General features: G+C 41.7%; 1 protein-coding gene across 3 annotated transcripts; it reads right to left on the bottom strand.

Moving 5' to 3' along the window:
* Positions 1–1,189: 1,189 nt before the first annotated feature.
* On the bottom strand, positions 1,190–22,344 carry LOC125456087 (fibronectin type III domain-containing protein 7-like). 3 transcript variants are annotated; one of them, XM_048538789.2, is made up of 14 exons: positions 22,186–22,344; positions 21,455–21,473; positions 20,905–21,162; positions 19,180–19,434; positions 18,469–18,729; positions 17,016–17,291; positions 14,703–14,957; positions 12,156–12,413; positions 10,933–11,187; positions 9,511–9,765; positions 6,764–7,024; positions 2,120–2,149; positions 1,923–1,976; positions 1,190–1,826 (listed from the first exon to the last, which is right to left on the bottom strand). In XM_048538789.2, the coding sequence occupies exons 1-13, from the start codon at positions 22,231–22,233 to the stop codon at positions 1,933–1,935; spliced, it is 2,475 nt and encodes an 824-aa protein (XP_048394746.2). In that variant the 5' UTR covers positions 22,234–22,344; the 3' UTR covers positions 1,190–1,826; positions 1,923–1,932. The 3 variants fall into 3 exon arrangements, with proteins under 3 accessions (XP_048394746.2, XP_059503795.1, XP_048394747.2); XM_059647812.1 differs by having other exon boundaries at positions 1,191–1,826; positions 21,618–22,305; XM_048538790.2 differs by lacking the exon at positions 21,455–21,473 and having other exon boundaries at positions 1,191–1,826; positions 22,186–22,295.
* Between the last annotated feature and the right edge of the window lie 675 nt (positions 22,345–23,019).

Below are 23,019 nucleotides of genomic sequence, written 5' to 3'. Positions count from 1 at the left end.
AGACAATCAGTCCATCAAGTCTACACCGTACATCCAAAGAACATCCCACCAGTTCCAACCCCCTTGACTATCACCTCGCATTTCCCACAGCTAATCCACCTAACCTACACATCCCTGGGCACTATGGGCAATTCAGCATGGCCAATCCACCTAACCTGCACATCTTTGGACTGCAGGAAGAAACTGGAGCACCCGGAGGAAACCCACGCAGACACGGGGAGAATGTACAAGATCCACACAGACAGTCGCCCGAGGGTGGAATCGAACCCTGGTCCCTGGTGCTGTGAGCCAGCAGTGCTAACCACTGAGTTACTGAACACTGCAACGAGCAATGTTTTCAAACAACTGGAGAATAACCACATTTTTATGGCTTGTTGTATTTATTTAACTATTATAATTGATAGTTTTTAATTCATAAAGTTATAAAGGCCATGGTAGGTTGGATTTTAGGGTAGGCTCTATTACCCAACAACCAGATAAAAATGCGGTCAGTAGACAGCCCTGACAAAGTCAGCTGCCTGTCAGCCATTTTACCTTCAGCGGGGTACTAATTAATTTGTGGTGAAACTTCTGCCCTCAGCCTGGGAGGAAGTCTCACCTTACAGTCTTGCTGGCCAATCCAATTGGCTGGCACTTCCAGAGTCCCAGCAGTTCTAGGACAAGTGGTGGCCATTGCTGAGACTATCACCAGTAACCATATAAGGGCAGGTTGTGGAAGTCAGACTGAAACAAATCTCAGGGTACCATCTGGCCTGGGTAGCAGACCTGAGCAAAGCGGGTCCAAAAGGCTGTGGTGAGAGTCGGCTTAAAGGAGGAGCATGACTTGCGACCAAAGGAGACAGCTCCCTTTCTTGTCCAAAACAGCTGACCTACTACAAACTGCTGGAAGGGTGTAAAGAAAGATGGCAGGAAGGAAAGAAGGAATAAAGGGAGGTTGATTGATTGATTGATTCATTCATTGACTTAAAATGACAGGATAAATATACCACAGATTGGCACATTGCATGTTTCCCAGCTCACCAAACTTGAAAAGTTACTTGCAGGAGTTGAGTTGACTCTTTGTGCTTTGTATTTTTGTATTTTTATTGAAAAGGATTGCAGATGTCACTGCATTATACTTAGATTATCTCATATTCCATCATTATTCTGTAATCATGACATGATATTCATATCCACACATATTGAACATATGATAATGATTAGATGTTGTACCAAAGTGCTTTTGGATGTAGTTGACTTTTTAACAGGGATAAAAGAATTTTATAACTATTTCCACAGTATCATGACATAGATAAATCATTGCTGCACATATTGAAGAGGAACGTCTGTATTTGCTTTTATTTTTTATATCACAAGCGCAACAAGAAGTATTCTAAAGATTACTGTTCACATTTCCTTCCTGATTCAGCCTTCAGCCTTCCTTTATTTATAAAAATATGATAAACAGATGATATGATATCTAAACAAGGTACAGAAAAGTGTTTTCGCCTTGTCCTAATTTTGTTTCCACCAGCTTAATCAGAACCAATGCTAATTTTAAGAAATATATGGTTAATGTAATGAATGTCTTTTGTTAAGGTTAATTATATCAAGTTATCTGTTTCTTGATTAAAAGCAAGGGTTTGTTTAAACATATTGGCTAATTATCAGATCAACAGATTAGTTCCCAGTACTTAATTCCTAGTATTTGAAGCAATGTGTTTCAAAGTGATTTTCAGATTAATCATGTCATTATTTTTCACAGCTTTCTCTCGAAAAGTGTAAGTGAAGAACATCATTTCGCATTGACTTCAGTTTGGATAAATTGATTTTATTGATCTCTAATCCTGGCAAAAGAAACATATATTAGAAAGTCTTGTAGTTGATACAACAAACCATATTAAAAGCCAAATAATTATCTGCATATCCAAAAGAACTTTTACCTTATCCTTCCTAAGCTTCGCTATGAAATAAGCTCCTCTTCCCTCGATAAATTACTGGATAAATAAATGAATGTTATTAATAATATTCACACATCAAATTGTGTAAATTTTGACATAAACTATTGAAGTATGTTAATTAACTTATATATAAAAACCAGATCCAGTAAATAGTGAAATTTAGAAAACATAATCCTTACCCATTGCACCTGAATTCATCGAGCAGGATACTGGGGGAGAAGTAAAAATATTAAAGTTGAGATTTGTTTGCCTTAATCTTCCTAATAAACTCATCACATACAATTGCTGTGAATTCTCAATGTGGGTAGAATCTTCCGGTCCCAGAGGCAGTTTGTCTGGAAGCAGGAGGGCAACTTACTGAGGTGGGAGGTTGGCCAATCAGAACCCAGCAACCTTAGCACTTAAGATGGAGTTGCATATTGGGTCAGAAGGCTCAAGCCAATTGAGGCAATTAAGTGGTCAATTAATGATCAATTAAGAACCTATGCCTGCCTTGGCTATGTTTATCTCCATTCCAGACAGGGAGAGAGAGATAGTGGGACTACTGCCTGGTAAATCAGTGTGGGCAGACTGCCTGGTGAGCATGCAAGGCCATGGGCATACAGCAGTGCAGTGGCCACTGACAGCAAACTGCTGCCCTTGTATTGAATGTCCATGACACTTCACTTCAATAGATCTCACCTTCCCCTCGCCCCGCAAAACCAACAACACATGCCTCTTCATTGAGTTGCTGCCGCATCAGGGGCTGGGAGACCAGGCAGTGTTTTACTGGCAGCTCTCAAAGGACATGTCTCCTCAACTGGAGGACATATCCAAGTCAAAAGCCTGCCAATCGCCAATGATTTGCTTGACTACTGGAAAATTTGGTGGCCGAACAAGGTGCTAATATCTCCTGCTTTCAGACTTAGTCCTGTAGAGTTAGTGGAGAGGATCCTGAGAAATAGTATTTATGATTATTTGGGAAAGCACAGTTTGATTAGAAATAGTCAGCATGGCTTTGAGAGGGTCAGGTCATGCCTCACAAGCCTTATTGAATTCTCTGAGGGATGTGACAAAACACGTCGATGAAAGCAGAGCAGTGGATATGGTGTATATGGATTTTAGCAAGGATAAGGTTCCACATGGTAGGCTCATTCAGAAAGTAAGGAGGCATGGGATTCAGGGAGGTAGTAGGAACTGCCAACGCTAGAGTCTGAGATAACAAGTTGTGGAGCTGGATGAACACAGCAGGCCAGGCAGCATCGGAGGAGTGGGAAACCTGACGTTTTGGGTCTGGACTCTTCTTCAGAAATGGGGAAGGGGTAGGGGGCTCTGAAATAAATAGGGCGGGTGTGGTGATAAAGGTGGATAGTGGAGCAGATAGGTGGGAGAGAAGACAGACAGGTTCTGTCCCACAGGCCCAAACAGTCCCCCTCCATCAACACCCTTACCTGTCTAACCGAACTCATCCTTACCCTTAACAAATTCTCCTTCAACTCCTCCCACTTCCTCCAACCAAAGGGGACAGCTACGGGTACCCACATGGGCCCAAGCTATGCCTGCCTCTTTGTATGATACGTGGAACAGACCCTCTTCCGCAGCTACACTGGCCCCATTCCCCACCTCGTCTTCCATTATACAGATGACTACATCAGTGCCACTTCCTGCTCCCACGAGCAGCTCGAACAGTTCATTCACTTCACTAATACCTTCCGCTCCAACCTTAAGTTCACCCAGACCATATTTAACACCTCTCTCTCCTTCCTGGACCTCTCTGTTTCCATCTCTGGCAACCACCTGGAAATCGATATCCATTTCAAGCCCACCGACTCCCACAGCTACCTAGACTATACCTCCTCTCACCCACCTTTCTGCAAAAATGCCATTCCCTGTTCCTAACTCCTCCGCCTCCTCCACATCTGCTCCCAAGATGAGGCATTCCACTCCTGGACTTTCCAGATGTCTTGTTTCTCAAGGATCGCAATTTCTACCACCCACACCCCCACACCCTCCCCCCCACCCACCTCCATCCCCCATCACCACCCATGGGTTAAAAACGCCCTCGACCACATCTCTTGCGTTTCCCGCGCCTCAGCCCTCACACCTACTCTCTGCAATAACAACAAAGACAGAATCCCCCTTGTCCTCACGTATCACCCCACTAACCTCCGGATTCACCGCGTCATTCTTTGCCACTTCTGCCACCTGCAATCTGACTCCACTACGAAGCTTATATTTCCCTCCCCACCCTTATCTGCCTTTCGGAGGGACTGCTGTCTGTGAATCATTCAGCTGCTTCACACCCCCCACTAGCCCCACCACCCCCAGCACCTTTCCCTGCAACCTCAGGAGGTGCGACACCTACCCCTACACCTCCCCCCTCACTTCCATCCCAGGTTCCAAAAAAATCTTCCATATTAAACAGATATTAACCTGCATATCCTCTGCATCAGGAAGACCAAGCAGAGGGGCAGAGACCACTTCGTGGAGCACCTATGCTTGGTTCGTGACAAATGACAACACCTCCCAGTTGTGAACCACCACTTCAACTCCCCATCCCACTCCCTGGATGACATGTCCATCCTGGGCCTCCTGGCAACGATGCCACCCAGAAACTGGAGGAACAGTACTTCATATTCCACCTTGGAACGCTAAAACCCAATAGTCTCAATGTGGACTTTACAAGTTTCAAAACCTACGCACCACACCCCTCATCTCCGCCTCCTTGGCCTGTCCGTCATCTCTCCCACCTGTCTGCCCCTCCCTCCTCACTGACCAACCGCCATCCCAACTTCCTACCTACACTCACGTTTACTAGCTTCATCCCCGCCTCCTTGACCAGTCTGCCTTCCCTCCCACCTATCTGCCCCACTATCCACCTTCCATCACCGTTCCCCTCTTCTCTATTTATTTCAGTGCCTCCTACAGGATTCAGGGAAATTTGGCTGTCTGGATGCGGAATTAGCTGTCCAGTCGAATGACAGAGTGTGGTAGTAGATGGAAAGTACTCGGCCTGGAGCTCAGTGACCAGTGGTGTTCCGCAGGGATCTGTTCCGGGACCTCTGTTCTTTGTCATCTTTATAAATGACTTGGATGAGGAAGTTGAAGGGTGCGTTAGTAAGTTTGCCGATGACACGCAGGTTGGTGGAGCTGTAGATAGCATGGAGGGCTGTTGTAGGTTGCAACAGGTCATTGACAGGATGCAGAGCTGGGCAAAGAAGTGGCAGATGAAATTCAACCCAGAAAAATGTGAAGTGATTCATTTTGGAAGGTCGAATTTGAATGCAGAATACAGCGTTAACAGCAGGATTCTTGGCAGTGTGGACGAACAGAGGGATCTTGGTGTCCATGTCCATGATCCCTCAAAGTTACTACCTAAGTTGATAGGGTTGTAAAGAAGGAGTGTGGTGTGTTTGCTCTCATTGGCAGGGAAATTGAGTTTAAGAGCTGCGAGGTTATGCTGCAGGTATATAAAACCCTGGTTAGGCCACACTTGGAATATTGTGTTCAGTTCTGGTCGCCTCATTATAGGAAGGATGTGGAAGCTTTAGACAGCGTGCAGTGTAGATTTACCAGGATGCTGCTTGGACTAGAGGGCAAGTCTTATGAGGAAAGGTTGAGGGAGCCAGGGCTTTTCTCATTGGAGCAAAGAAGGATGAGAGGTGGCTTGATAGAGGTGTACAACATGATGAGAGGCATAGATAGAGTGGCAAGCCAGAGGCTTTTTCCCAGGGCGGAAATGACTATTACAAGGAGGCATAATTTTAAGGTGATTGGAGGAAGGTAAAGAGGAGATGTCAGTGGTAGGTTTTTTACACAGAGATTGGTGGGTGTGTGGAATGCACTGCCGGCAGTGGTAGTGGAGTCAGATATTTTAGAGACTTTCAAGCGACTCTTGGAGAGGCACATGAAGGATAGCAAAATGTAGAGTATGCAGAGTGATTTGATCTTAGTAGGATAATAGGTCAGCACAACATTGTGGGCCGGAGGACCTGTGCTGTGCTGTACTGTTCTATGTTCTATGTTCTAAATGGGAAGATTCTTCATGGGTCAAAAACTGAAAAAACCAAGCGGAGGCTTGGGGACCACTTTGCAGAACACCCATGCTCGGTTCGCAATACACAACTGCACCTCCCAGTCGCGAACCATTTTAACTCCTGCTCCATTCCTCAGACGACATGTCCATCATGGGCCTCCTGCAGTGCCACAATGATGCCACCCGAAGGTTGCAGGAACAGCAACTCATATTCCGCTTGGGAACCCTGTAGCCCAATGGTATCAACGTGGACTTCACAAGCTTCAAAATCTCCCCTTCCCCCACTGCATCCCAAAACAAGCCCAGTTCGTCCCCTCCCCGCACTGCATCACACAACCAGCCCAGCTCATCCCCTCCCCCCACTGCATCCCAAAACCAGCCCAGCCTGTCTCCGCCTCCCTAACCTGTTCTTCCTCTCACCCATCCCTTCCTCCCACCTCAAGCCGCTCCTCCATTTCCTACCTACTAACCTCATCCCACCTCCTTGACCTGTCCGTCTTCCCTGGGCTGACCTATCCCCTCCCTACCTCCCCACCTATACTCTCCTCTCCACCTATCTTCTTTTCTCTCCATCTTCGGTCCGCCTTCCCCTCTCTCCCTATTTATTCCAGAACCCTCACCCCATCCCCCTCTCTGATGAAGGGTCTAGGCCCGAAACATCAGCTTTTGTGCTCCTGAGATGCTGCTTGGCCTGCTGTGTTCATCCAGCTTCACACTTTGTTATCTTGGATTCTCCAGCATTTGCAGTTCCCATTATCACTCAACAATTTCAACTGGCTTCAGATTTCAAGTCATAAAATCACATTACCTGAATACATTTTCATTGGACAAAATGTGACTATTGATCCATCTTTGGAAACAGGAGAAACAGTGACCATATAAATGTCCCCGCAGTAAATCCCAGTTATGTCACAGTACGTCTCCCACAGTACTGTAGAGCAGGTGAAGTTTGCATTGTTGCTGGTAACATTTACGATGTAGTTCACAGAACCTGCTGTTGCATGCCAGTAAACCCTTAATGCATTGCTCCCTAACCTGTAGAGTTTAACTGCAGATGGACAGCAGCCACCTATTTGAAAATATAAATGAAATGGCGTAAACACATTTATCTTCTAAACAATTATCTGTACACAACTGCTGCTTATATGTGATGTTTGTAGCTGGTTCTATCAACAACTAAATACAAAGGACCAAAAATCCACTAAATTGAAGAAGAAACAGAAAATTAACTCAAAAATACTTGGGAGATATTCATAGAATGCTTCAAGGTTAATTATCGTAAATCAGTAAAGTCAATATATTTGCTTTCACCCAAAATATAAAATCTGCTGAAGGGACCCGGGTTTGATTCCAATCTTGGGCGACTGTCTGTGTGGAGTTTGCACATTCTCTCCAGGTCAGCTTGGGTTTCCTCAGGGTGCTCCGGTCTCCTTCCACAGTCCAAAGATGTGCAAGGTAGGTGCATGGGAAATGCAAGGATACAGGGCTAGGGTTGGTGAGGAAGTCTGGGTGGGACGGTCTTCAGAGGGTTGGTGTGGACTTAATGAGCTGAATGGCCAGCTTCCACATTGTATAGAGTTTCTACCATTCTATGAAATCAAATAAATTGTCCTTATAATATAGGCCAACCTCTCGAAATAGCCTAATTCACAATAACTCGATTTGTCTGTCAAACCGAGGTCTGTTGAATAATATGTTATACTTGCAGTGCCTTGTCATATTGAAATACTATATTAAAAAAAAATTTTTAGATGCTATGACTGTTGTTCTGCAGACTGGTGTTATCACCAGGTAAAGAACTGTCAGTCTGAATCTTTAAAGTTCCCTTTGGAAATCCTATGTGATTACGATTTATCAATTCGCTAAATTACAAAATGTAGAATAACGAGTTAAACTACAAGTTGACAATCTGTGAATTAGTCTCCACAGAGCCACTATTCTCAACTTGGTGCGACTGTTAAAAAGTAAAACACGGCCATGATAGTGAAAACTTTGTACTTTTAAGTGTAAACGTGTACGACCTTGTCAAGAATAACAGAATCAATGCAATTACCTGAACAGAATATTAGACTTGAGTTAAAAATAGTGAGGATTAACTTTCCCTTGGAGAAATATTCAAACATCTTGCTCATGATGGCACCAGCGAGGGAGACAATGGCCTAGTGGCATTATCGCTGTTAATCCAGAGACCCAGGTAATGTTCTGGGAGCCCGGGTTCAAATCCTACCATGGCAGATGGTGGAATTTGTATTCAATAAATATCTGGAATTAAGAATCTAATGATGACTGTGAATCTATTGGTTGGAAAAATCCATCTGGTTCACCAATGTCCCTGAGGGAAGGAAACTGCCACCCTTACCTGGTCTGACCTACATGAGACTCCAGACCTGCAACAATATGTTTGGCTCTTAGCTGCCCTCTGGGCAATTTGGGATGGGCAATAAATGCTGCCCAGCTAGCAACACCCTCATTCAGTGAATGAACAAAGAAAGAAAAAGCCGACCAGTTGGTACTCATGCCATGAGGCTTGGTAAATTTGGATGACTCAGCCTTATGTGCAAAGGTGCTGTTGCTCACGGCCCCAAAGCATGTGTTGCAGGGCAGGATGCATTCTCTGAACTGCCACAATATCAGGCAGTTGGTCTTCAAGGTGAAGGAATTTAGGGTCTTGAGGGTAACAGCTGATCAGTGGCAGGGGGGGCGGTGGAGCTGGGATTAAGGTAATTACAGTCACAGAGTCTTATGGCATGGATACAGAAACTTCAGTCCAATCTATCTAAATGCTTTTTTTGTCCTCAGACCATAGTGGTTTAATGGCCTGGGAAGAGTGCCTGTCCTCGGAGTCCCACAAAAATGAGGTGGTGCTGATCATCTGGTCTTCTCCCACCACCTTACCCCCTGAGACTGGTCAGAGTTTTGTGGTACGCAGTGGAAGTGCACACTTCACTGTCCAATCAGATCAGGCTACAAATGGTAATGAAAATCCTATAGCCAGCATAATAGTTTGACATCCAATTTGAATGGGCCTACCACATGAACGTGAGGAAACAAAAATAAAACAGGAACTGTGGATACTGGAAATCTGAAATAAAATCAGAAATGGTTGGATAAGCTTAGCAGGGCTGGCAGCCTCTGTGGAGAGAAAACAGAGTCAACACCTTGGGTCCAGCAGTCCTTCTTCTGAACAGATTGTAGCTCAGAAAAAGCTTAGTATAAATGGGAGAGGAAGCAATAAACAATAGGTGGAGATAAATTTGAGGCCCAGCTCAGCGATAGAATGCTGATCACTGTGGTCACACTGTTGAGGGATGGATCTATAAGTCACTGCCACCACTTCTGGGATGCAACTGCTCTGTTTTTGCCAAGTGTGAGAGGGGAAATTCGGCTCATGATATCAGGATTACAACTACAACAAAAACAAGCTGCAAACGAAACTACCTGATGACACCCAATGTTAAATTTAACTGCTTGATAAATGACACATTGAGAATGACGTTTGACAATAACAGAAGAATCTAACTTTATACAAATGGAACCACTCTGCTCTTTACTTACTGGATGAATATCCTTTGTAATTGCACACTGATTTCAGTCCAGTTTCACTAATGGCACTTAAAGACACTGTATAATTGGTACTACAAGTTATACATCCAAGAAGGCAATGGTTTTCTCCAGTGTGGCATTTAGCCTGCCCTTTAGCTGATTCCAGCACTGTAGTATAAGACTGTGCTCCAATTGCTTCAGTCCAGCTAACATTGGTCATTGACAGTGTAATCTGTGTGACAGAGAAGCTGTCTGGGCAGCAGGGGGCTAAGGAAGAAAACAAAGAGTTTACTGTGAAATATGTGGTTTTGTATTTCTCAAAAATTTCCTTTCCAGTAATCCTTACAAAAAAAATGCAAAATTATGAGGTTAATAGAAAAATCATCATAAAATTTAGATTTACATTGAGAGTACAGTTTTCGTCTCTTACATATTTGGATTTATTTTAAATTATTATAAAAGTGATAGCAGAAGTAGAGGATTATCAGTGCATGTGTTGGTGTCAAAATCACACCAGCAACTGAATTACTAAAATGCATACATACAAAATCTCATGAAAATAACGTTAGGGAAATGTAACTGTTCAAGGTAATGCTCAGATTAAAACAAAAGAGCATATTTAAAATTTAAGAAACACTAGGCAATCCTCTACACCTGACAGTTTGTCTGACTCCCTTGGAATGCACTTTTGAGTTTTAAAACCAATTTTAAAACAATTTTCCGCTGCCACAGCTACCAATTTCTGTCCCTTTATACCTCACTCCTCAACCACCCCATTCTATTCCCTTTTAGAAGGATAGGCACATTGCTTGGTTATTGTTCCTAAGAATACAAATGTCAGTCACACCCTAATATTTTCCTTAAACAGCCTTACTTACATATGAGCTTTAAGAGAACATTTAACTTGAATCTGGGACAATCTAACAATCCTATCCTCACTGATATTCAGTACAACGTAGGAAGAGCTTGTTAGAGAATCCTTAGAATTATTAAGTACATTTAATAATCTCAGGATGTCCAAAAAGACTTTGTCGCTAATTAAATACTTGTGAATTGCTGTTAAGAAGGGAAAGTCAGCAATCAAATTATTTATGACAATGTCCTACAATGGATAAATTACCAATTAGATTGTTTTACAGAACTTTGGCTAGGCATTGGCTGTGTTTTGAGTTATACCCTAGGATGAGAGCTCATGTACAAAGTATAAAATAGCATTTTAACCCTAATTATTTAGCGGGAGTAATTTTGTCTGCTTTTCTGTTGTTCTATCACGGGAGGGTTGAGGCAAACCACAGCCAACTACCTTCTGAGGTCAACTGAGATTAAGTCTGTACAGACCAGGAACATCAGCAATTATTTTGCCATAGTGTCTGAGACTGCATGGAATATGTTCTGTACAGAATAAATGTTCTAAGGAAATGGCTATGCCTTTACCAGTTTCTAATGGTTGACTGTAACTGGGTAAACTCTTCCCTTCTGGAGTTGTGGCCACTGCACTGACAGAGAAGATAGCTCCACATGGGAGATCATTGATTTCACAAGAAGATCCTGAGCTGTTGCAGGATCTGACCCCAGTTTTTCCAAAAGCAAAAACCTTGTATACAGCATCATGATTATTTTGTTGCCACGACACATTAATGGTCGATGGACTCACTTTTGTAATATTTAGAATGCGGGGACTGCATGGACCTGGGGGGGAGAAAGAAACAATGTCAGTCTCTCAGCAATTCCTAGTAAATGTCACAATAAAGTTTTGCATCAATGCTACAAATTAAGTTAACAATGTAATAAATTAATATTTTTTATTACCATTGTGTATTTAAAGGCAAAACATGTCACCTTTATTACATTTCAGCAGTTTTTATGTTAATCACATATAAAGCATTGTGTGAAACAACATCATGGAAATTAAATTCTATTTATCATTGAATTCCCCCACTATCAACAGCCTGAGGCTTATCATTGACTAGAAACTCAACAGGGCTTGCCATATAAATACAACTGCTGCAAGAGCAGGCCAAAGCTAGGGGTACTGCAGAGAATAACTCCCCTCCTGACTCACCAAAGCCTGTCTACTATCTATAACGCACAAGTCAGGAATATGATTGAACTCTCCCTACTTACCTGGATGAATGCAGCTCCAACAACACTCAAGACGCTTGACATGATGTAGGACAAAACTGCCACATCCACTCCCTCCATCACCAACACTCAGTAGCAGCAGTGCGTACTATCTACAAGATGCACTGCAGAAATGTGCCAAAGATCCTTAGTCAGCATTTTCCAAAGCCATGACCACCACCATCTAGGAGGAATAACGGGAGCTGATACACGGGAACACCACCAACTCCAACTTCCCGTCTTAGCCCCTCGCCATCCTAACTTGGAAGTGTATTGTTGTTCCTTTACTATCACTGAGTCAAAATCCTGGAATTCCCTCCCTAACAGCATTGTGAGTTACCTACAACACATGGACTACGGAGGTTCAAAAAAGCAGCTCACCACACCCTTCTCAAGAGCAACGAGGGATTGGCACACCCAGCAATGCCCATGTCCCATAGGAGAATTTTTAAAATTGTTCTTACATTGAAATTGTTTGTTAGCATCCAGGCAAATGTTGCCATGATGATGCACATGCAAGCCACTTGGCACTTTACCTGTGGTGATTGATCTTTTCTGACATGAGTAGTTGAATCCCCTGGTATCACTGTAAGAATATATGGTAATGTTGTAGATTGTGTTGCATTTCAATCCAGACAATGCACACACTGTGGAAGTGTCATTGCAAAATACTGCCGAGATCTCATCCTGGGCCTTGGTTTCATACATTTCAGCTCCACGAACTGGATTCCACTTCACCTCAATAGTATCACTTGAGACAAACACAGCTTTAACATGTGTTGGACAACAAGGTGCTAGAACACAAAGAACGAAACATTTTTATAACTAAAATATCAGAAACAAATTTTACAAAAGTAAACTCTTGTATGCGGGCACAGAACGTTAATTGGTAGAGCGTGCCTGCTGCATTTCATCACACTTAAATAAGAGAATTGGTCATTTGATTCAAACTATTCATGCCTGTGTTTATGCTACACATGGGACTTCATCTTACATCTTCTCACTTCACCAACATACCTCCCCTTCTATTACTAACCCCTTCATGTATTTAACTAACTTCTGCTTAATATGGCCTTATTTCCACTCCTATTTCTTATGGTCTTAATATAATATTTTATTTTGATGATACGATATTTCATATGGTATTAATTGATGATGAAAGACATATTTGATTAGAAAAGCCAGGACTTCTATAGATGGTGAAGAGGTAGATGCTAACTGTGGACACAGAACAGCCATGCAGCAGGAGGAATGATCACCAATCTTATTGGAAGGAGGCCTGCTTTGGTTCAAGGGGCAAGCTGTTTCTATGTCAGTCTCAGAGTGCAGGCCCTGAACTCTTGTCCAGATTCAGTTCACCGCCGTTGGGGCAAAGCAATATCACAGCAGTCAACCCAGCCAGAAGGCAGCTGGGTCTGGAAGCAGTTCAGAAACAGTTCTCCCCCAAAGAGATAATTCCTTGCTTACACTTCTTGGGCCACTTCCTTTAAACCACCAATTAACATAGAGTCATACAGCATGGAAACTGACCCTTGGGTCCAACACGTCTGGATTGACCGGACATCCCAATCTGACCTCAGCCCATTTGCCAGCATTTGGGCCCATATCCCTCTAAACCCTTCCCTTCCATATACTCATCTAGATGCCTCCCAACAAATGTTGTAAATGTACCTGCCTCCATTAATTCCTCTGGCAGCTCATTCCATACATATGGTCTCTATGTGAAAAAGTTACTTCTCAAGTCCTTTTTAAATCTTGCCCTGGCACCTTAAAACTACGCCCCACAATGAGGTTGTAGACATGCTCGCTGAGCCAGTGGGTTTGGTTGTAAATGTTTCATCACCCTACTAGGTAACATTGTCAGTGCACCTCCAGTGAAGTGTCGGTGTTCTGTCCCACTTGTCATTTATCTGCCTCAGTTTGCTGGGGTGGTTGGTATTACTTCTTGTTCTGTTTCTCAGTAGTTTGTACACAGGATCTAATTCAATGTGTTTGCTGTTGGAGTTCTGGTAGAATATCAGGGCTCCAGGAATTCCCTGCCAAACAGACATGCCAGGGAATTCCTGGAGGCCTGATATTCTTAGCATAACTACATCAACAAGCACATTGAATTAGACCCTGTGTACAAGCCACTGAGCAACAGAAGCGGAAGAGGTACAAAACACCCCAACAAATTGAGGCATATAAATAACAAGGGGGATAGAACACCAATGCTTCACTGGAGGCATACTGACGATGCTACCTAGCAGGGTGACGAAATGTTTGCAATCAAACCACTGGCTCGGCAAGCAAGTCTACAATCTGAGCTACAAATCTTCGCGAAAACTTTATGCCCTCCAATTTTGGATTCCCCCAGCTTCGGAAAAAGATCATAGCTATTCACCCTATCCATGCCCCAAGCCTGGATATGAGACCGATGTGATTCCCAGTAAAGGAGATAGGCTGAGAGAGGGGAAAGGTCTAAGATGTTTTGCAAGCTTACAGGCAAGTTTAATATGCCAGAATCTGAGAGACAGAGGCAGTTATTGGCAGCAAGATATCAAGCTCCATTACACAGCAATACAGGTGGAAGCTTGAGCTCAGATCGGAAAGTCTGAATTCCTTAAGTATTAAAACAATGCCAAAAGTTTCATTTAACTTGTGTTTATGGATGAATCTCAGGAGAAAAACTCAATGTGAAAGGCAGTTCTGAGATTAAAAATTTCCAGGCCAAGAAAGGGAAAGAACAGATGTGGACCCTTGATAACTAAAAATAACCTCGAACTGGTTCCAGGGAAAATTACATGTTTACTTACAGGATAGTATAAAGTATAACCCTGAAGTGTAGTTTTCAATTATGCTAAAAGAAAAAAAAAGTTCCATTGTGTGGATTAAGTTATAAACAGCCTATAAATATTGTGATTAGGAGATAATGCTGTTAGTCATTTGTTACAGATTTAAAATATGAGCATTTATTGAGCCATCTTTGTAGGTATTAACTGGAAGTTTGAATTTCTTTTAAAACATTAGTTCTCTAGAGAATTTGAAGTATTGGGTAATTTGTCCAGTTAAAATTAACTGCCAATATAATACTTAATACTTGCCTGTTGTGTAATTTAAAACATTGCCCGGAAGACTCTGCCCGACTTTGTTGTATGAGAAAACGCTGATAAAGTAAATGAATCCACATTCGGACTGGAAGGAACAGCTTGTCAATGAAGTGTTGCACATAACCTCGAGACCATCATCTCTTTTCACAAACGCCGTGTAGGAATCAGTCAGCTGGGATGGGGACCAGGATACTGTCAGGTTACCAGAGTAAACCTCCTGAATTGTAATGTCACTTGGACTGCAAGGTACTATTTTAAAAAAAAGTGGTTTTAAAAAGAAACCAATTGTTTCAACACACAAGAAATACATACTTTTTTCATGACTTTATTTATTCATTCATAGGATGGGGGTGGTCGCATTAATTGCCCACCCCTAAGTGCCCAGAGGGCAGTTAAAAGTCAACCACATCACTGTGGGTCTGGAGTCACATGCAGGCCAGACCAGGTAAGGATGGCAGTTTCCTTCTTTAAAGGATATTAATGAATCAGATGGGTTTTTCCTGACAATTGACAATGGATTCATGCTTGTTATTTGATTCTTAATTCCAGATATTTATTGAATTCAAATTCCACTATCTGCCATAGGGGGATTCAAACCTGGGCCCCCAGAACATTATCTAGGTCAACAGTCCAGCAATAGTACCACTAGGCCATCGCCTCCCCCTAGGAGGAGCAACTGTGTAGACCACACGTAGAAAGCCCACAGCGTGGAGCAACCGCAGGCTATAAAAGGACTGTGATGTTTATCTTTTAACTTTACTTCTTTATTTTCCTAGTTTATAATATGAAGAACTGCAATGTAGAGCGTTTAGCTTTTTTTCTTTATTTCTCTATTTTTGTACCTAATATATTTTAGTACCTAAGATTTGTAACTTGGTACTTTGTACCTGAAATGGCACCGTGTTTGCTGACACTGTACACTTTTCACTGTATTCCTGTACTTTTGTGCTTGAGTACACGTGACAATGAAACCTAATTCTAATTCTAACTCAAAGACATGCATTTCCCTTTGACAATAATATAATTCATTCATAATACAAAGGAGGATTTTCTTTTATTGTACACATTGGTAGGAACTCCAGGGACAAGCTATTAAAATTGAATGGGTCCAGTCTCACTCTGTCACTGATCTCCAAATTACTGAGTAGATGGGATGACCAGTAGACACAGGCAAGAGCCTTGTGCATAAACTCTAATTTGGATCCTAGATTGTGAATAGGACCCTGTAATTACTGTAACTGCACAGGATTGCCTAATGCGCCTTCCATGTGGCAACAATCATAATACTGCAAGGACACCAATTTTCACTATCTTTCACACTTTGGTTGTGAACATGGACCACAACTGTAGAATCTCAGTGAGATTATTCATGGAAAACAAGGGAAATTGTAATCCCATTTTCCATCTGCACTTGTGGGATGAATGTTGTGATGTCACTAGTTTAACATTTTTAAACAAAAGTAGATGTAGGTTTGTTTAATACTATTGCTGAATTTGACTGAGGTGGACATTTCCACCTCCCATGTGGAATGCTTGCTAATGAGTCGACCAACTGTACCACTGTCATCAGCTATAGTGGTTTGGAGAAGAAGAATTCAACAAACTCTGTTCAAAATATTCTGGTCATCATTGTGTTTGTTTTTGTATATAAGGTGGGACACAATATGCTCAATTGCGGATTAATACAATAAGGACAAAAGTCTGTAGTCTAGACATGCAGAAGGTTTGAGGGTGCTCACAGAAAGCTCATGTTTTTGTGTATGAAGTAAATGTTCCAAAACTCTTGAATCATTTTAAGTGGCACATCTACATCCGAAAATCAACTTTCAAGAGGTGATTCTGGCCATCATCTTAACTGCTATCTCTTTGATAATAGCATTAGTAACGAAGTGACTACTTTAGTTGGAGATGTAGTTGCATGATAATTTTACTGGATAATTCCATTCATCCCCAGGGATTTGTCAGATTGGTTCCTTTCCTTTTTCTTAGTTGTTGAAAAATCCATGCGGATAATCATCTAGATGCACTAATTCAGGAAGCCACAGAGCATGTGAAAAACTGACTAGGAAATAAAAACAAGTTAAACTCCTGGCTACATTTTTTTCTTAAAGATTTGTTTCCTCCCAACTTATAATTTTGAACAATATAAGTTTGATAGTTTTATGAGTAGGAAGCACAATAAATTCTTAGAAGTTAAACATCAAATAGACTTTAGCTCGAACAATGCAAGAAAAAGACTGAATGACATGAAACAAAATCAAGCTGCAAATAGCTGATAGCTTGCTATTACTTAACTCTGGTACTTACTGCTTGTAAACTCTGTAGGTTTTGCAGCATCAGATGGACCGGCATCATTATAGGCTACTACAGTGACATTGTACTGTGTACCACACGGGACTGGGGAAATGATGCAGGATGTGGATCGTGATGTGCAGTTCTGGACTACATGCCGAGATTTTTCAATGGGTACAGCAAGGTAACTTGTTGTGCCTTCTGAGGCATTCCACGTAACAAAAACCCCCAGAGATGTGCTCATGGGGTCAGTAGTAAGAACTGCTCTCACAGATTCTGGAGCATGGGGTCCTGAAATATAGAAGGCATTCAAATTACACCATAATTTAAGAAACCTGTTAACAATAATAGTGAGACATTTTATTGTCTCTTTGGTCTCTGTTTCCAGATTATTCATATATTTAAATTGCATTAGATTTAATGCAATTAGCACTAACAATTCACCAATGTCTTCAATGCCTAAGTAGCATGATCGCTAACAACACATGTTGATAAAAATTTTTGGCATTTCCTTGAAAGAATTATTTGTTCCGCTAAACTTCAAAAATGTACTGGGCCACCACATCCAAAAAACAAGCTGGTCAAAGTTAGTTGAGCACAGCTATGGCATTCTACTGAAAACTCACTGACTTGAAATATTAACTCCAGCTGGCTCTCAACAGATGATACCAGCCCTATTCGGTACTTCCAATATTTTCTGTTTCTATATTTGGGGGAGTGCTAGGGCTGGGAATAAGAAGGGGAAAGGGCATAGAGGATTTGAAGACAAGAACGAGAATTTCAAAACTGAGGTGTCGCTTGACTAGGAGCGAACGTAGATGAATTAGCCTAAGGGTGATAGGTGAACAGGGCTTAACATGAGTAAGGCGAGAGGCATCAGAGTTTTTGATGACCTCAATTTTGCAGTGATCTGAAATGTGGGAGACTAGCCAGGAATGAATTGGAATATTCATATCTGGAGATAATAAATATATGAATGAAGATTACAGTAGTAGATAAGCTGAGACAGGCAAAAAAATTGGTAAATGCTCCTTACCAGAAATAAGCAGTCTTAGTGATGGTGTGGATATGTGCCTGGAAGCTTATCTCTAATCAGATATGAGACCAAAATTGCAAACAGTTTTGTTTAGTCTCAGACGATTACTACGGAGACGGATAGAGTTAATAATTAGTGACCAAGGTTTGGAATGGGGATGGAAGAAAATTGCCTCAACCTTCACAATATTTTGTATAAAGAAATTTCCTCCCATCCAGTACTGGATATTAGCAAAACAGATTATTAATTTTGCAACAGGGAAGGAGTTGAGACGTAGATTTACGTGTGGAAACTAACACTGGGCATTTTGATGACATCACTTGGAGCTGCTTATAGATGAGAAATAAGAATGGGCCAAGTAGAGATTCTTGGTCTCTGGGCTATAAGATACTAAAAAGTGTATATCTTTAATTAGAAATGTTTATCACTTACTTGTTATTTGTTCCTTTATCTTATCATCGCCAGGAATACCATTGGCATCCAACGCATGTGCTTTTATGGTGTACCATGTACCTGGCTCCAGGTCAGTGAATGTTACGTTGGTGAAGGTTATGGTCTTTTTGATCTTGTTGCCCACTGCATCTGACCTGATGATAATGAAGCTGTATTTCACTGCTTGCGACACAGGCTCCAAATTGATAGTGATTGTTTTGAAATTCGGTGATGAAGAATGGATAACAGGAGCAGCTAAGACTGTAAACACATAACATTGAAAGCAGTTGAAATAATATTCAATGCTAAACATTTCTCATTACATAATATAACTTGTATTTCGCATAACATTATGTAACTCTATACTTAACATAACATTATACGAGATATTATTCGTAATGCTTACTGGAGTTTTGCATTCCAACGATTTTTGGTCCTTTTTACAACATTAGACCTCTGAAAAAAAATTAGCTTTCATTGAAGTGATTTAGTTAACTCCACGGCATCAATTGGTGTTGAATGTGTTAAAATTGGGGCCCAGTGTCAATTTCTCATATTGTTAAAAAGACCTCAGTTTCACAAGTTCAATTCCAATTATTGTAGAAATATATGACAGAAGTTTACATATTTTATTTTACCAGAAACTCTTTGAATCAACAGCTTAGATACATGATTCCACATTCCCCCATACTGAATGCTGTTTGAATATACCTGTTCTTGTTTCTACAGGCACTGATGGCTGACTGTTTCCTCCAGCGTTAGAAGATTGTACAGAGATGGTATATAAAGTATATGGCTGTAACCCTGTTAGGGTCCCAGATGAATCAGTCACAACAGTTTCAACAACTGAACGGCCAGATTTTGCTTTCAAGACGTAGCCAGTGGCTTTGGGAACAGCGGACCAATTCACAGTAATGCTACTACTAGTCTTTGAATAAGCCTTTATATTTAAAGGAATATCAGGAGCTATAAAACAAAATCACAGTTAGACAAATTGCCTCTCCAAAATATGTAGCAGTATTATCATTGTATTTGTATCCATTGAGTCAAACAATATATAATTTCATTTTCAATAATAAACTTTCTCAATTTAATTAAGACTACTTTTGCAACAACTATTTGCATCATTTGATATCTGTAGCTCTCTGCCAGTAAATGATACCACAAGTAACTATTGAAATGCGGGCAACCAAAAACTTATTTGTCACTTACTCAATGTTTTACTCGGTTAACTCAACTTAGTGGTGAAAAAACTCTCAATATTTATAATAGTTTAATAATACATAATAGTTTTCTGATGGTGAGCTGCCAGTGAATCCCACCTATTGAAGTCACACACTGGAAATTTCACTATTCACTGCTCACCATTTTCTAACTATTTGGTTTGAAAATCTTGCAGACTGCACAACCAATTTTATAGTGTGCGTGAGAGGGCATACAATTTAAACCTCAAATCCGAAAAGCCAGATGACTTAGATTGTCTAGTTCAACCGGTTAGCTTGGATGGCTGGTTTGCAATGTGAATGGTGCCAATTATGGGGGTTCAATTTCTGCATGGTTGAGGTTTCCATGGAATACTGTCTCAACCTTTCTCCTTGCCCCAGGCCTGGTGACCCTCAGGTTAAGCTACCAACTGTCCTCTCCCTCTCTAGTAAGAGAGCAGCCCTGTGCGTCTGGTTACTTACCCTTAAATTTCTTGTTAGGCAGGGAAATCAAAGATTATGGGGGTATGTGGGAATGTGCAATTCCGTTTGCTGGGGCCTACATTTTTCTTCCCCAATTTAGCTACCCAGTATTGAATTATGATAGCTCATTTTCAATAGGGGAGGTCAGGGTTGGGTGGGGAGGCATGGACGGGCCACAATCGATATTTAGGATGTGCCTGAAAGGGTAGACCGGAATGGGCAAGGCTTTCTGAGGTGAGTTTCTTTCAAACTTGTAGGGTAAGTGCGGTACCTCACCCCGGGTTCAAATGTATTTGCAGAGCATAACCCAATTTTCAAATTTAAAAAAAACCCCGCAGAATAGTCCACATTACACTGCAACTTTGTGGAGTTTTTTCATGGTTAACCCCACATCTGCCCTCCCTTGACGTTTCTGCGTCATATGCACAAGGCTCTTTCACAAAAAACAAATACAAAATGATGGTTAAAATAGTATCAGAGATAATGGGAACTGCAGATGCTGGAGAATCCAAGATAATAAAATGTGAGGCTGGATGAACACAGCAGGCCAAGCAGCATCTCAGGAGCACAAAAGCTGACGTTTCGGGCCTAGACCCTTCATCTGATGAAGGGTCTAGGCCCGAAATATCAGCTTTTGTGCTCCTGAGATGCTGCTTGGCCTGCTGTGTTCATCCAGCCTCACATTTTATTATCACGAAATGATGGTCCCTGTCGATGAGGAGCTGGGAAATACAGGTTCGGCGGAACTCACTTGTGATCTGTTGTATTTGATCCTCGGCCAATACATTACCGTTGCCGTCAAGAACCTCTACTTTGATGTTGTACAAAGTTGCCGGTAACAAGGAGGTGATTGTACCGAGAGCAAATCGATTGTTGAAAATAACAAACGCTGGCCGCCCCACGACTGCCACAGAGGTAGCAGAAACCCTGTACGAATGTGCTCCGACATATCTACTCCAACCAGCTGAAATACTCCTGGAGGTCGCGGTGAAAATCGTCATGGTGAAATCTTCAAAGGAAAAGGGGATAGGTTAATGGTCATATTTATGACAATGTGAACTCGAACGTCTGACATACATGTATATATGTGGGTGGGTCTTCATATGTATATAATTACACGGGAGACACAGCTTTTTAATGGCCCTACATATTTTTCATCCATTTCTCCCCCGTCTTGATTTTTTTTTCTTTAAAATGTACTACAAAACAACAGGGCTTTTTTTTTCGTTTGTGGTGGAACGATCCAATCCAGACATTAAATGTAGAAACCCCAAGCGTCAAAAACTCTGATTTACTCTCACCCCCGCTTGCCGAGGACACCTGTAAAAAAACAAAAAAAAAGTCAGAATGGAATCAGGGCCACTGGGTTCATTTTGTGCTAAATTCATATGTCAGTTTCACACCGAAGGGACGTTTAAACCAGTCCTGGTGTAGGGTAAAATCAATCTACGAGAGATTAATAACCTGCTGTGTTCATCCAGCTCCACACTTTGCTATCTCGGATTCTCCAGCATCTGCAGTTCCCATTATCTCCAATACGAGAGATTAACGCTTGTTTTTCCCCTAATAATCAACGGTAACCCCGCCATTTCCTGTGGCTCGGACAGCTCAGCTATTGTGTAGAACTGTGACAAGCCGGAGGAAACAGCTTCCAAATTTCTCTAGTTTTCATCTTGACGCCGGTATAAATATCGCATTTCTATTTCATACTTTTTTTTTCAATCTCTCCATTGATTCAGAGAACAAGCCTGGGGGATGCTGACAGGTTTTGAAAGGAGCAGTTGTTCTACGTTCAGCATCTGCCCTCTCATTGCCAAGTAACTTTGTCCTTCGATAGTGCACGCAAGTACATTAAAGCTCACACTTTTCTATTTAAAATGTTTGTATGCAATCATTAAGGGGGGGGGGTCACTGAATTTAATCACATATTACGGAGTTATTGCCAGAAACTGTAGCAGTTCGACCGCAGGCAAAGTAACTATTATTCGAAACTTGAAACGTATCTTTTCGATACGCACTTGTGGTAACTCACGTTCACAATGCAGGATAACAGCACATAAGTCAATCCTCTGATGTCCATTGTTTGATAGATTTCTGCACCTTCAAACTGCAAGATTTATGCAACGGCGGCGTGCAATTTCGCTCCGGAAACCCAGACTGAAGATGTCACTTTCTATGGGACTGTGTTACTTCTGGGAAAGTCTATAAATCTGGTTTTAGACACCGCCCCTTTTATTCCACCTTGCCCAATGAGGGATTGCAGGCTCGCGTTTGTCTTTGCAGGCTACCTACCAGATTTCAAGTCGAGTCCCCTCACAGGGACTTGACAGGTCCGATTTGGTTGAATCAAGTCCCGAAATTTGTCGAGCCAAGTGGTTGATGCTCGTTGCTGTGGTTAAAGGCTACTTTTGCTCAAGGCTCACTCAAGAGAATTGTCATGCTTGGCGATAAATCTAAGGACAAACTTTCTGATTGAGAAGTTAGCAATTTTTGGGTGCTGAGCTCCACCAAAAGAAACTTTAACAGCTTATAGGGCGTACGTAATTAGGGCCATTGGTCCCACCAACAATGTTTCTTAGTGTTTCTCTAGCCTTCTTTATTTTTTGACAGCCTTCTGCTAATTCTCTATTAGTTCCTCTCACTCCATTCCTCTTTTATCTTTTTCTCCCATGTCCCCTCTTGAATTCTTTCTTCCTTTCTCCACTTCTGTATGCACTCAGTTCCTTTTTACCTAAAAACCGAAAGAACTGCTGATGCTATAAAATCAAGAACAAAGGCAAAAGTTGCTAAAAAAAAACTTCAGCAGCTCTGGCAGCGTCTGTGAAGAAAAACGTCTGAGTTAATGTTTTGGGTCCGGTGACCCTTC

This window comes from Stegostoma tigrinum, chromosome 8 (assembly GCF_030684315.1).
Source record: "Stegostoma tigrinum isolate sSteTig4 chromosome 8, sSteTig4.hap1, whole genome shotgun sequence".
Lineage (NCBI taxonomy): Eukaryota > Metazoa > Chordata > Chondrichthyes > Orectolobiformes > Stegostomatidae > Stegostoma > Stegostoma tigrinum.
The sequence above is the reverse complement of the archived record's forward strand: the minus strand, read 5'-3'. Positions and strand labels throughout refer to the sequence as shown.